General features: G+C 40.8%; 1 protein-coding gene across 5 annotated transcripts in view; it reads left to right on the top strand.

Moving 5' to 3' along the window:
* GPSM2 (G protein signaling modulator 2) overlaps window positions 1-15,285 on the top strand; it is a 56,156-nt gene extending 40,871 nt beyond the window's left edge. For 4 of the 5 annotated variants that reach the window (XM_084638035.1, XM_084638033.1, XM_084638036.1 and 1 more), the window contains 9 exons: window positions 772-927; window positions 1,912-2,020; window positions 2,791-2,920; window positions 4,083-4,153; window positions 6,422-6,601; window positions 8,270-8,446; window positions 10,023-10,179; window positions 10,334-10,551; window positions 14,651-15,285. In XM_084638035.1, the coding sequence (XP_084494161.1) occupies window positions 772-927; window positions 1,912-2,020; window positions 2,791-2,920; window positions 4,083-4,153; window positions 6,422-6,601; window positions 8,270-8,446; window positions 10,023-10,179; window positions 10,334-10,551; window positions 14,651-14,827 (1,375 nt within the window). In that variant the 3' untranslated portion in view covers window positions 14,828-15,285. The remainder of the gene's footprint in view (window positions 1-771; window positions 928-1,911; window positions 2,021-2,790; window positions 2,921-4,082; window positions 4,154-6,421; window positions 6,602-8,269; window positions 8,447-10,022; window positions 10,180-10,333; window positions 10,552-14,650) is intronic. The other variant, XM_084638037.1, reaches the window with a different exon arrangement.
* The last annotated feature ends 57 nt before the right edge of the window (window positions 15,286-15,342 follow it).

Here is a 15,342-nt window from a genome sequence, read left to right as displayed (position 1 = left end):
ATTAGGAAATAACTGAAACATGCCAAAGGCAGTCTTGCATAGTGGGCTGTATACTCATGCTTTATTCATGAACATCCCTTTATCTGCTAATCTTCTGCACAGCAAGGCAAATATAGTTGCTGCACAGAGTTCAGGAAAATTAAGCTAAAGTATCTGCATTCGGTAGATTAGGTACATGGGCTACATATGAGTTCAGATTTCAGCTCTGAAGCCCAAGCCTCCTAATGTTTTCAAAACTGAGCAGAACTGACCTGAACATTGCTGACTCAGTTAACTGTTTGACCAATCAAGTCAATGCTTGTTGAGCATTAGGGATTGGCTGCCTTGATAGCTACAGAAGTATCTTAACACTACCTACTCCTATTGATTAAACATTTACTGTTTCTGTTATTTTCTAAAGTTGGCAGCAGACTTTGTAAATTGTACTCTGGATTTTTTTTTATACAGTGAAGAAAATCAGCATAAATAATGCAGTAATGAAGCAGCTGGCTAAAGTTAGAATATGCAGTTTAAGGGTCCAGTCCTCCTCCCATTGAAATCAGTGGGACTTTCCCCCATTTTAAGGTTTGAGATAAATGGGAAGTGGAAAAACTGTAATTATTCTCTTGTGGGATGATTATTAGCAGCTAATTTGCAAAACCAAGATTGGATTTTACCATTTTACCCAGACAAGTGTATTGATTTCAGTGGGGTTGCACAGGTATAGTGACAGATCTGAGAACAGAATTTTTCCTATAGTGATTTTGTGAGGCTAATAATCCACTCTCTTAGGAAGACACTACAACTGGCTCGACAGCTTAAAGACAGAGCTGTGGAAGCACAGGCTTGTTACAGTCTTGGAAATACATACACTTTGCTCCAAGACTATGAAAAAGCAATTGACTATCATCTGAAGCACCTTACAATCGCTCAGGAACTGAATGATAGGTAAGTCCTTTGGAGCCAATATTGTATATTTAACTTAAGGGATAATAGGATACCCTTCGTCTCCTATAGTTGTTCTGTATATGGAACTTGCATTGAAATCAATACGAGTTCCCAGCATGGATTGGCTATAGGATTACACCCTTCAGAGGAAAAAGTGGTAGTCTTAAAGGTATCACATTAGTGAATCCTGAGATGAAAGGTAGACTTTGTGCAGGTGCATTGAGATGAAGAGTAGCCTGTGACTTATGGAATCACTGTTACTGTTAGACTGACTTCCACCTCTGTCGGTCTTTTGGTTGGTTGTTAAGGGAAGACGCAGCAGCTCTCAATCTTTACTTTGAAACTAATGATTGCTATAATTTTGCAGCCTACTCATACCAATAGATACGCTTTTGTGCCTTCACTGGGGAGGAATGAATTGGAAAGAAAAGGACAAGTCCACTAAAACGATATAGTTTTTAAATGCAGATAATTTTTAAGCCCTGTATTTTAATATTCAGGGCAACTAAAATTGCTTTGTAATTTTTAAATGTTATGCTTATTGATTTGTAGAGAAAGACAAGTGTTAAAGAGAATACAATTCAAGCAAAAAATGCTTATGAACTGGGTTACAAAATGTGGTCCCTATGCACTTTTAAACTCTTGGGTCCTTTGTATCATTATCCGCATTTTGTCATTTGAGTCATAATGTTCACAACACTGAAGGAGGGATTTGTCCGTTCTGTAATGTAAAAAATCAAACATCTCACCTTCACAAAATTCCTAATTTAAATAGTAAATGTTTTAAATGAACACTGAATAGATGGTTTAAATACTTGGTTAAATGTCTTTCAGTAGTGACTATAATGTACTTAATATTTTGGTGTTTGAAATGGGAGTTTCCTATGCTTACTGGGCCCAGCAACAGATTCTGTCCCAGAAGTTACAGCATGAAATTCTGACCACCTGGGATTACAACTGAATATGTGCTTAAATGTATTACAGAATTGGTGAAGGAAGAGCATGCTGGAGTTTAGGAAATGCGTACACAGCATTAGGAAATCATGATCAAGCTATGCACTTTGCAGAAAAGCATTTAGAAATTTCAAGAGAGGTATGACTTGCGCATTCTTATGACTTGGCTGTTGGCTTTTCCTCTTGAAGATCTTTCTCATGTCACACATCCAGACTGCATGACACGCTGTGTTTGGAGGAAGAAAATAAAAAATCTGTGTCAAAGTAGTGTCATCTGGGCAGGGTTAGTTTACAGGGGCCCCAGTAAATCTGTGTGAAGAGGAAAAATAGTTGTGGCTTTGTGCATGTTTGCACCTAATGCATTAGTAAAAAGATTCAGGAACAATCTTTCTATATGGAAATGTCACCACTATGGTGGTGTCAAGGCCATAAACCCAAAGTAATCGTGTAATATTCTTGGAAAGCAAAAGGTACGGCATTCGTAGATTTTTCTTAAATATCAACAAAAATTGGCAAAAATAGCAACATATAAGTTGTCAGTAGACTAATTCTTCACTTTCTATTTTCTGTCACCTTATGAAATGCTGTTTCGCTTTCTCTGGTGCATCAGTCAACTTTGCCTAAATGCACACCAGATTTTAAGATGCTGAACAGAAACTTTAAATCCATAAGCAGTGTGTTCTCATTTTGCAGTTGTGGGTTGAGATGTATATATCCACCTCAGCCCACAATTGCAAAATGAGAACACACGCGCACGCATATGTATACACACACACATGCTTGCCATGTGTTTGATTTTGATTCATGGGATAGGTGCTCAGAGCATGCGACTGATACCAATAGTTACATTTTTAGAAATTGGAGGAAATAAATAATCAAATAAATATATTCAAATGTACTTGGTTGCAGGTAGGGGATAGAAGTGGAGAATTAACAGCTAGACTTAACCTCTCAGATCTTCAAATGGTGCTTGGTCTAAGCTACAGCACAAACAACTCCGTGATGTCAGAAATCCATGCTGTAGATAATAGTTTGAATGGTAAGTGATTCCTTCCAGCATATTTTTTTAGCTGAAGTTAAGAGGAAAAAATGATTGCTCCTTTATTGTGTACAGAGGCTTTTGAATTTGTGTTTCTCACTCCCCCATCCCCCTTCCTCCTCCCCGCATCCAAGTATCTGCTTGTTCCATTTGGAATATTGGGCCTTTCTGCTTTGATAAAGGGACCTTTGTATGTCTGGAAGATTTGCATCATGGTATCGGACAGCCTGTGTTGCAGGCCTGTCTCTCTCCTCTCCACAAGTTGAATGGTCTAAATCTGAATGTTCCCCAACCACTTCATTTATGGGGAGAAGAGAGGATGATGTTGCTATGCAGATCCTCCAAAAATGTCAGCCCTCTAATAAAGAGAGACATTTGAAGACCTGACTTTTTTCCAAATTAGAGGGAAAAAACGCTTAATATAATCCCTTTTTTAAAAAAATTAAAAGCAACATTTATATGCATCTTAATAGAGCTGGAAAGGATGCAAACAGTTTGATTTTTGCTTTATAGTCCATTGTTTTAATTTGTCTTTGTGGCTAATTTTTTTAAATGAGAGCAAATATATAACAGCTTTTTTTTTTTTTTTTTTTTAATTTGAGATACGACTGATTTTATGCACCAGCTTACAGGTTTTGCCTTGCCTCCTTTCTCCATAGCAGTCTTACTGGCACTGGGGAGCTGACGACAAAAATTGTGGGCTCTTCTGATGTCCCTTTTCCTCTGTCTAAGCTCCTTAATCAAACCTTTCTCTTCCTGCTCCCATCCACGGTTGTGTAGCCTCTTCAAAACTCAGCTGATTTTCTGTGACTTTGTAGTGTAGTGTAGTGTCAATTCTGTTTAGAAAGTGTGTGGTATTTTGATGCCAGAGCATAGCATTCCTGGATCAAAGAATCTTTATTACAAGGAGACAGTCTATATTTGTGTTTTAAGGTAAGTAGCCTTCAACTCTGAAGTGCAAAGCCAAGTGTTTTCAGCCTGGGTAATCTACAGATGTTTACTTCATGCTAATATTTTTTATTACATCATTTTGGAACTTAGAATTACCGTGTCTTAAACCTTAGATGGTATATACCACAACATAGCTTTGAAATGTAGAAAATGTATCCTTCCCCTTCATAGGCAACCAACTTATTTAGTCTTATTTCATCTCTTCCCAAAGGTGCAAGATCCAGAGTAGGACGCCGTCACAGTATGGAAAACATGGAACTTATGAAATTAACACCTGAAAAGGTTGGCACTTCCTTTCTTTTCTTTCTGTTCGGAGTAATAGAATTGCAGTAATGTTTCATAGCTTTCAGTGCACCAGTGCTGTGAAATGCCTAACGTGGATCATTCCAAATAAATTCTTCATTTAAATGATAGGAGCATGGGTTTTAGGGCAAGATCATCAGAAATTGTATACAAACCCCTTTAAAAGTGGCTAGTAAAATCTTGATCAATGAAAGGAAGTGTCAGGTACAAATCTAGAGAAGTCAGAGACGTTCAATAACTAGTTGTGGCAAAGAGTATTCATGGTCAAAAGCACAATGGTAGCAAAGTCAGTCCTGTGTAATGGTTTACTGGAGGATGTTTTCTCAGGGTTGTACAATTTATTTTCTGCAGTACACATCAGAAGCATGTAGGGAGTAGGTATTTGCCCTAAGAGCTTCAGTTTACCTGCGTAGTCAAGAAGTGATTCAGAATAAAATGAAAGGGAAGCTGTCCAGAGATTAGTAGAGCAATCATTCCTTGGCTATGAAACAATTCCATATTTTTATTTATGTATCACGTTTTTATAGTGTGTTTTGTTTGAGGCTCTCGGAACACTTTGCAAACAATCAAGCCTTTCATATCCATGTTAAGTAGATATATTTTAGAAATGTAAAAGCTGAGGCACTGGAAGGTTCACTGCAAGGTCACACAGGAAGTCTATCAGAGCTGGGAATAGAACAGAGGTCTCCTGACGAGGAGTGATGTACCTTAACCTCAAGGCAAGAGTTATCTAAAATGAACCTGTTTGCCTCACAAACCAAGTTGACAATTTTGTATAAATCCATGTTTCCCAAAGGATTTTAATGGGAGGTTGGAACTTCTACTTCAGTCTCCATCGTGGGATACTATTCATTCCCATCTCCTCCAATAGTACAAACCTGTTCTCTAGTTTTGCAGATAAGAGGGTTAAATCTCTTCCAGGATGGACATGTTGGGCGGCTGATGGTGCTGAAGTTTGTCACTTCTTGCACTCTGAGCCCCTGCTGGGACTGATATGCAAGATCCTAAGTTTGGCCTCCAACCTGCATCTCCCACAATGTACTGCTGAACATTCAGCTAGTTCCAGCTGAAGTTTTTTATCCTGTACAAGTGCGCTGATCACTTAAACCGTTGCTTAGGTGATACCTTTTAAAAATATAGATTCTGTATGTGACAGTATAGCCTGGGGTCCTGTGTAATGAGAGTTTTCCAAGGTGCCTTTATAATAAACCAAAACTAAATATCATAGCATAGCTGTAACAAAGGACTCCTTTCAAAATACTACTCTTACAAACTCAAGAGAAGGAGTTGAGGGATGAGGTTCCAAAGGCATAATGGGGGGAAAGCCCAGCTAAGGAGCCTGCTCTTTGGAGTTTAGATAAGGCCTAAACCAGAGGATCTGAAAGACCTTAAGATATGGCTAGAATATCCAACATGAAGAGACTGTACAAATAAGAAGGGGTTAGTGCCAGCCAATGAATGGCTTTGTCAGAACCAGAATATTTGTTTAGTCTTTATAAGCTTTTAATGCAGCTGTACATAATTATGTCAAGAGGGCAAAAAATATTGGCACACTAATCTCTGAGTAGGAGTCTGCCTTACAGCATTAACCAGACTTAGGTCCCTGATATCCTTCTGTTTTGGCAGCCACCTTTGCTTTCACAGCCATGCTGCTGCTGTTGTCTGGCATCTATGCAACAAGGAAGAAGTTTGATTTTAAAATTCAACTGCATAGCTTCCCTATGAAAAAGCTCTAAAAGGCTCCTATGTCACAAATATCAAGTGTCTTTTGGAAGCTGCCATTGATTTGTAATTATCACTGAATTTTTGTTTTAGAAAAGCATTTTGAGGGGAATTTGTTAGAGACACAAATGTGTTTTGTATTTTATTCTGTTATGTGAGGATGAAATCAATGAGCACTTAATTCCTTTTTTGTTGTTGCTTTTGTGTGGGACCACTTGGAGCTGCTCCCTTATCCACAATTCCTTTTCCAAGCCCTACTTCTGGGGGCTTTCTGTGTTCCCAGAGGAGGACTCAGTGTAAAACTGGCTGGGTATATGTTGAGTTGTCATTGTTGTTTTGCCAGACCATTGGGCTAGGCTGGGAATTTTTAATGACGAAGTGTGGAAAATGCCAGCAAAGTCTGCCAAATCTTCCTGCACACTTCAAGCACGCAAAGTAACAGCTTTCCTGCCTATTGCTATGTAGGAAATCCTTCCTGTTAGTTTCTAATGCAAATGTAATCAAATGGTATGTTTTGTCAACCAGGTGTCAAATTGTGATTCATATATATTAAGTATAGTGTGTCCTCTTGCTGATCGGCAACTGTGTTCTTCTGGGGAGACAGGATTTCAGGCTGGGGATTCCCAATGTCAAAGGTTGAACCAGACATCTAAATTCATCCCAGTGAAGCCAGTGGAGTTGCATGTGATGAATTCAGCCCATAAGGTTTGATACAGATTATCAAGCGTTCATTTCATAATCATCTACCATGTAGAATTGCTACGCTGTGTAAAAGGACCTTGTTCAAGGTCCTGGCATTGCTGGATATAATTATGATTTATTAGGGTTTTTATGAACATAAGTTTTGGGTGATTTATAACACTGCCAATACTCTAATCTGAAAAACACGTCAATGTCAAACTTGGTGTTAGTGGGACTGGTTTATGTGCACATTGAGGAGGAAGAGAGAAGGTACTGGTCTCCCTTTCAGGAGTCCATCCTTCTGCGGGGAACGAAGAAGAGCGGCCAGTTCTGGCTTGAGGAGCAGGTTCTCTAGGTGCTCGTGGCTCAATAGTACAGAAGACTCCCTGACAGCACATCCAATAAGGTCCTCGCTTGCAGTTCACACAGATTCTAGAAGTAGAGCCCTGCAAATCAGTGGATATCCGCTTTATATCCACAAATATCCACATGCGCGGACCATTTTTGCGGATCGTGACTGGATGCAGATACAAAATTTAATTTCTAAAGGCCTGCGGATATCTGCAGATTATTTTTGTGGATAGTGGATCAGATGCGGATACAAATTTTGTGTCCGCGCAGGGCTCTACGTAGAAGTGTGAAACCAATTTAGATGCCAGACGTGGGAATACCAATCTGTAACCTCAGTTTCGAAATACTAGGGGAGAGGAGAGTTTATATGTAGGTTTTTTTAAAAAACAAGAGACTAGTTTAAGGGGAAATCTGAATTGCTTTACAAAATACAAGAACTTGGAGTCACCAAATTAAATTAACGGGCAGCAGGTTTAAAACAAACAAAAGGAAATATTTCTTCACAAAATGTACAGTCAACCTGTGGAACTCTGCAAGAGGATGTTGTGAAGGCCAAGACTATAATAGGGTTAAAAAAAGAATGAAATAAGTTAATGGAGGATAGGTTCATTAATGGCTATTAGCCAGGATGGGCAGGGATGCAAAACCATGTGCTGAAGTGTCCCCTAGCCTCTGTTTGCCAGAAGCAGGGAATGGGCAACATAAGGTAATCATTAAGTGATCCATCCTTTCTATTCATTCCCTCTGAAGCACCTGTCTGAAGGCAGGATACTGGGCTAGATGGACCATTGGTCTGACCCAGTATGGCCATTCTTATGTTTCTTATGTTAAGGGGTTTGACTTTGAGGAAAAGACAAGTTTACTTAAAAAAATGCTCTAGCATTTTAATTTACAACTTACGTTACAGTTCTAAATTTCACTGACAATATTGAAAGATTTTAATTCTTTTCCAAGCCCTACTGCTGGGGGCTTTCTGTGTTCCCAGGGGAGGACTCAGTGTAAAACTGGTTGGGTATATGTTGAGTCTCTCTCTCTCTCTCTCTTACTTTTGCAGGCATCATCTGTATTTTGCAGCACTCTCTGAATGGAATGTTCTTTCTTTGATTCACTGACTTTGAGCTCATTTCTATTGTGCAGTATCACTACTGTATGTTAGAGATAATAGAGGACTTCATAGTCACAAGTCAGGTGATGTGACCTAGCAGTTAAATTTTGTTCATCCATCTACTGAAAAGGAAATATAACCTAGAGATTCTTCACTGATGGGGAGTGAAGCTAATTAGATGATAGGCAGCAGCATATGTAAAGAAGGGTTGTTTCATCTGACTCTTGTTTTCTTAGATTCAGAACTGGAACAGTGACATTCTTGCGAAGCAGAAACCCCTGGTTGCCAAACCTTCAGCAAAGCTGCACTTTGTAAATCGATTAAAAGGCAAAAAGTACAAAAATGGCACATCCTCCAAAGTTCTGCAGGATGCTAGTAATTCTATTGATCATCGACTTCCAAGCTCTCAGAGGGTATGTTTGGAGAACTAAAGCCTAAACAGGTTAAATTGTTTGTTTGGTGAAAATTTCTATAGCACAAATGAGTGCTCATTTCTGGAGTGTGTTAATTTCAGTTCTTATTGTTTACTTGATCAGAAAAAAGTGATTAAAGTACAGTAATTCCTCGCTTAACGTTGTAGTTATGTTCCTGGAAAATGCTACTTTAAGCGAAACGATGTTAAGCAAATCCAGTTTCCCCATAAGAATTAATGTAAATAGGGGGGATTAGGTTCCAGGGAAATTTTTTCACCAGACAACTTTTTTTTTTTTAATCACACACACACACACACACACACACACACACACACACACACACACACAGTATAAGTTTTAAACAAACATTTTAATACTGTACACAGCGATGATGATTGTGAAGCTTAGTTGAGGTGGTGGTAAAAGGATGGGATATTTCCCAGGGAATGCCTTACTGCTAAATGGTGAACCAGCACTTGGCTGAGCCCTCAAGGGTTAACACATTGTTGTTAATGTAGCCTCACACTCTACAAGGCAGCATGAATGGAGAGAGGATACGCAGCATGCCAGAGACACGGTGGGTCTCTGTGTGTGAGAGAGAGATGGGGGGGGTGAGAGAGAGAGAGAGACGCACATTGCCCCTTTAAGTACGCTGAGCCCACTGTAAGTACACTACCTTTTTAAGTAGATCAGCAAGTTGAGACAGCAGCTGCTGCCAGCAAGCTCCCTCTGTGTATTCCTCCGCCCCCGCTCTGTGGAGATGAGGTATGGGGAGGAGGGAGACAAACACCCTGACATAGCACCCCTCTTCCCCCCTGTCTCCCCCATGCTGCACAGAAAGCAGGAGGCTCCTGGGAGCAGCTCCAAGGCAGAGGGCAGGAGCAACACATGGCAGTGGGGGGAGGGACAGCTGAACTGCCTGGCAATTGACAGCCTGCTGGGCAGCTGCTGCAGAGGGAACTTAGGGGAGCTGATGTGGGGCTGCCAGTCCACCCTGGTTCCAAGCTCCCACCAGCTAGCTCCAACGGGCTGCTCTTTCTGCAAGCAGTGGACAAAGTAGGCTGCTGCCAAACAATGTTATAAGGGAGCATTGCGCAACTTTAAATGAGCATGTTCTCTAATAGATCAGCAACGAAATGACGCTAACCGGGACGATGTTAAGTGAGGAGTTACTGTACAGAACTAGCTTTGTCTAGATTAATATATGTTCAATTTCGTATTAAATTTGAAAGAAGTGAAGTAAAAAAAATTAACTTGATCAAGCTCAGAGGAGAGAATCTATTTGTGATAATGAGAACTAGAGCAGCCACTGGAAACACGTCTCTGACTTATACCTGGCAGTTTTAGTTTCCTGGTGACTACTAACTCTGCCATGTAATGCTCACATTTCAATTGTTTTAAAAAATCTTCCACAAGCAGACTTGTTTTGTTGACTTGATCTCCTTCCATTGTAACGTGTTTAAACAATATCCAAGTATCAAACATGAACAGATTCAACTGCCACAGCTTCTGCATTAGTTCAGTAGGAGACAATCATAACCCAAAGTTTCCCTGACTCTCTTGCCTATCTTTTCAGAAAAACAGTCCTGATATGACTGGAGATGAAGGGTTCTTTGACTTGCTGAGCCGGTTTCAAAGCAACAGGATGGATGATCAGCGATGCTGTTTCCAGGAGAAGAGCAGAATGACAGCTGCAGCATCCTCCTCCACCCCATCTAAAACAATGAGAAAATGTACGTGTTTTTTTTTATTGTTTGAAAAGATCTACCCAAATAATGTGCCTCTGGTTTGGGTTGATGTCAGTCTTTTAAACTGTTCTAACACACAAGATTTACTGTTCCAAGAGATTTCCAGACTAACTTGTTTGCTTTCTCCTTCCACCTTTAGCCTTCTCTACTTCCATGGTCTCACCACACACTGATGAATTTTTAGATCTACTTGCAAGCTCACAGAGCCGCCGCCTAGATGATCAACGAGCCAACTTTAGCAATTTACCTGGGCTTCGTCTCAATCAGCACAACAGTCAGTCAGTCCTTGGCCACCTAATGGCTAGCAACAACAGAGAATCAGATGATGACTTCTTTGATATATTAATAAAATGTCAAGTAAGTCAACAAGAACGGTATGTGGAAAAAATTCTGCTCAGTTATATGGGAGGGTCAAAAGAACTGGGTGTTCATGTAATTTGCCCCCACAAGGCCTCATTTACCTCATCTCAAAAATGGGGATAATGCCTATATCTGTAGAGCACTTCGAAATTGATATATGAAAAGCACTCAAAGTGCTGGGTGCTGTAATATGTGCAGAGTTGGAGAGAGAATTCAGTGAGTTTTTTTCATGTTTTTAACTTATGTCACTGCAATATTTACACTCAACATCAGTAAGACTCTTGATACTAGAAATATTAGGCTCTAATTTCAATCTGTGAATGAAACCTTCTAGAATATATTGAAATGATGCGTACGTTGACATTCTTCGACTGCTTGCTCATGTCAGTTCCATGGTAGGTGTGCATGCGCAACATGCCCAGTTGCTGGATGTTTTTTCCTTAATGGTAGCGATAGGGGCTGGCCCATCACCTCCTGGAGCCCGTGATTATGCGCCAGTATCAGGGGCACTGCTAGTCCCCTGCTCTCTGTTCCTTCTTATTGCCCGGGATGGTTGCTGGAATATTTCTTGCCTTGCAGGCTTTCCAGTGGGTTTTGGACTTTGTTGTTCTGTATATAGTTAAAAGTTTCGTTGTTAGCTGTAGTTAGTTAAAGTAGATAGCAGTCCCATATCGGGACATTGTCATAAGGATGGGGCATGCCTGGTCCCCAGGTTTCAGACCGTCTGCTGCCTATGTTAAGTCCATGCCAGTGAACAACCCCTATTCAAGCTGCTTAAAGTGCCTAGGGGAAGCCCACATTAAGGACAGGTGCAAAATCTGCAGGGCTTCAGGACATGCACACAAAAGGACAGGGACATTCGTTTGAAGGCCCTGTTACTGGAAGCAGCACTTAGACTGACCTTGGAGTTGTGCCGCTCTGATTTTGCACTGAGCAATCAGCTGTGGTACGGAGCACTCCCCTGGCACCATTCACAGTCTTCGATGCCAAGGAAGAGGCACAAGAAACTGCGCACCAAAAGAGGGCGCTCCGCAGTGCCAAAGAGGATAGGTGGAGAGTGACTGATGAGGTGATACCTGTGCCGGGCCATTTGTCCTCCCCAGAGCTGCGCTCTGTAGTGGCAACTCCACCCAGGGCAACAAGCCCAGTCCGGGACTCAACGCTGACTCCTGGGAGCACCCTACACCTATGAGTCCCATCAACACTGGAAGCATTGCAGGCAGCAATGGACCTAATGTCCCTCCTGGTGCTGCCCATGCTTTGAGATCCTCTCAACCGGCTTCCTCAGAGTTGTCGAAGGTGGCGCCCACCAGAGAGAGACCCTCCATGGGCCCACCTCAGTGGTCTCTGACATGCCACTGATCTGCTTCACAGCACCGATCCCTACTTTGTGACACACATCCACGGTCCCATGTCACTGGCTCCACAGCACCAGTCTCCAGCTCCCCCATCATAGCTGACAGGTGGAAGTGGTAATGGCTCCACCATAGTCTCCGCAGAAGGAGTTCTCTTCGGAGGCCAGGGATGAATCCATCCTGAGGAGACACCAGCATCAGCCTTACGCATCAGACTTTGGCGCCAGACCTTCTGCAGATGCTTGGCGACTGGGGCAGTGGTTGGTGTAATGGCAATCGGTTCCCTCAGATGCCAGAATCCTACTCCCAGCTGTCACCTTTGGTTGTATCCAAGAGGCAAACCACTGTGCCACCCCAGCTGGTGCTGGACGCAGGCTGCAACCCCAGTCCCAGTGGAGGCAACCCCAGTAGTGGAGGAGGAACTAGTCCCTCCTATGGTAATAGCCCCTTCTTCATCATCCCTAGATGTGGAGGTCACAGGTCCTGCCAACCCACTGCCACCATCTGACTTCAGGGTTCATCAAGAGCTCCTTTAAACAGGTTCCCACGAGCTGGAGGTGGAGGAGCCAAAGGAGCCCATGGACAGCCTGTTCAACATTTTAGCTGCAGCAGCCCCCTCCCCAGAGGCCCTCCCAGTCTATGAAGGGGTGTTGAAGGTGGCTAGGGCGCAGTGGCAGATCCTTCATAAGGACAAAACTTTAATACAGAGAAGCTATGAAGTATTTCTACTACTTAGTTAACATGAGTGATCTGAAACGTCAGGCTGGGTCCAGAACAGAAAGAGGATTAAATGAAATGTAATCATTAGTTCCTTTTCTTAACACTGAAGATCCTGAATTCTACCCTAAATCTGTTGCCGTAGCCACAGAAGTGCCACACTTTGCATCAGACTGATGGCAAATTGTGGAAATAAAGTTAGAGAATATTGTGTAGACTTCTATTCAGTTTTAAAAATAACTGCACACTCCTGTGCAGTCAGTACAGCATTAACAGTGTAGTTTACTGTTAATGTACTGTAACAGTACAGCACATTGCTGTAGTTTAAACCATTGCAATAGGTTAGATGCTTTAAAATAAGTTGGTAAAAATGTGCCTGTATCCAAAGGAAGGAAGACGTATAATAGGTAGCTGCTAGCGTGGTGACTCTTACTGATGATGTGTGTGTGTTTTGTAGAATTGCCTGCTTTCCATTCTGTATAATGTGTACTTTCATGTTGGAAAGGCAGATACATTTAAGGTGGTGCAGGTGTTTTTCTTATCAGGCCTTTGTGGGGTCTTACACTTAGTCCAGAAAAATGAGTTGGGTTTATCCAGTGTGAGGAAAATATTTACACTCCCTATTGGAGATAATAGGGATTGCACAGGCTGAAGTCCACAGCAGAATTTGGTGCTAGGAAAATTACTACTATTTAGTCCAGCACTACTAGGACACATTTTAAGTGTGTTACTGCCAGAGAGGGAGGGATGTAAAACAGTGTCCTCAGAATCATAAAAGGTTGGAAGGGATGGCAAGGGTCATCTAGATGCAGGATTTGTTGGGTCTAAACCATCCAAGACAGATGGCTATCCAGCCTCCTTTTGAAAACCTACAGTGAAGGAGCTTCTACACCCTCCCTAGGTAGAATGTGAAATCTGTTGTGATGAGAAGATTGCTGTAAGGAATTACTAAAGGGCATGGCAGCAGACCATACAGATATACTTACAGAAACTACTGTGAAGCCAGATAAGCTTTACCTCTTCAGTTTGCTCAATGTTTTACTGTGCTTTTAAGTGAATATAGCAAAACAAGAGAATCTGTAACCGAAAAAAGCTTAAACTAGAGGGTTCCACCCACCTTTCCATTGCTAGCAGTGGAGTTGGATCAGAGCCAGAATTAACTGGTTCTTCATCTTTTATGTTTATGCAAGTGTGCATAAACTAATCCTATTTAGGGATCCTGCTACAGGTTTGTTCATGGTATTTAATTTAATGTTTTTAAAATAAATGTCTCTTCTTCCATTCCTCTCCTGTTTGATTTTCCATTTTATTCCTGAGTTGCAGAGTTAAACACATACCTGAAGCCTTTTGCAATTGTATCCTATTTTATTAACTACAGGAGTGATGTCAGATACAGAAATCAAATTGGGAATGGAAATTAACTCTTTCTTACATGCCCTCATGTAATGGCACTAATAAGGTTGAGGGAGAGTCTAGTGTCCATATAGATAGAAAATAGGAATACAAAACCAAAATATTGTAAGGTTATTGCTCACCTTTCCTTGTCACCAACATATTCCCCTACGAAAAAGGTTATTCTTTTCATACTTACCACTCACACCTCAACGGGCTTACAAGAAACTAAACTAAATCACATTCTTAACTTCACACACAACTCTAATACAGGATGTTTTTGATGAGACATCTTCAATGGGTATGTTATAGTATTTCCCATTCAACTGCTAGAGGGGAGGGAAGGGTTTGAGTTGCCTGCACACCTGGTAAGCGGATGAGGCATTATACCCTTAGTATTAATCGTGCCAGTATTCTAGAGGCAGTATTACTATAATTTTATTAAAACCCTGTGGTTTTACTAATAAGAAATCCTGATGGCTTTTAATGAATCTGTTCCTGTGCATAAAAATAAACTTTCTGCAGTGAGAAAATACAGAATATTAGCAATGAAATAGTAATCGTATTATTGTATGAGCTTTTGCACTTCTGACAGGCACTGGTTAAATTTTTAACCCTTCTTAAATCTTTAGGGTTCCAGATTAGATGATCAAAGATGTGCTCCACCATCAACTGCCACAAAAGGACCAACTGTACCTGATGAAGATTTCTTCAGCCTTATTTTGAGATCACAGGCCAAGAGAATGGATGAACAGAGAGTCCCTTTACCCTCGAGTACAAAGAGACCAAATCCTATCAAAGACTTTTAGAAAGAGAAGCCTGGTTGGAATTTCAACTATAGAACAAAGATTAGGGGATCAGATTGTACTGTAATTTTCAACAAAGAGTCTATCACTTTCCTTTGTTTGCAGGGAAAACAATAATATACCTTTAAAGGAAAATGGGTTTTGTAGCACTAACAACATTTGGATATTCCGTTCAAAGTGTATTAGTTTTACTTTTTTAAAATAGTGCTAGTAAACTGACAGTTGTACACTCTTGTGATCAGTGTTCTGCAAAAGGTACAGTCTACAGTTACTACTACTGCTAGAGATTAACTGTATGTCAAGTTTAAATGAGTCACTGAGTACTTTAGATAGTTAAAAGAAAGTGGATAGCATTGTTATCAATAAGATGTAGTGTTTAAGGTACTCTGCTTCATTGATTAAAACACTACAAGTTTATAGCAGTTTAAATTAACAGTAATACAATTTTCATAGTTATATATGTCCTTTTAAAAAAATTTTTTATACCAGTTTTTTTTTTAAACCCACAAACTGAGGAA

The sequence above is a fragment of the Lepidochelys olivacea genome (assembly GCF_965140295.1).
Source record: "Lepidochelys olivacea isolate rLepOli2 genome assembly, chromosome: 8".
Classification (NCBI taxonomy): Eukaryota; Metazoa; Chordata; order Testudines; family Cheloniidae; genus Lepidochelys; species Lepidochelys olivacea.
This window is presented reverse-complemented; position numbering and strand designations above follow the sequence as displayed.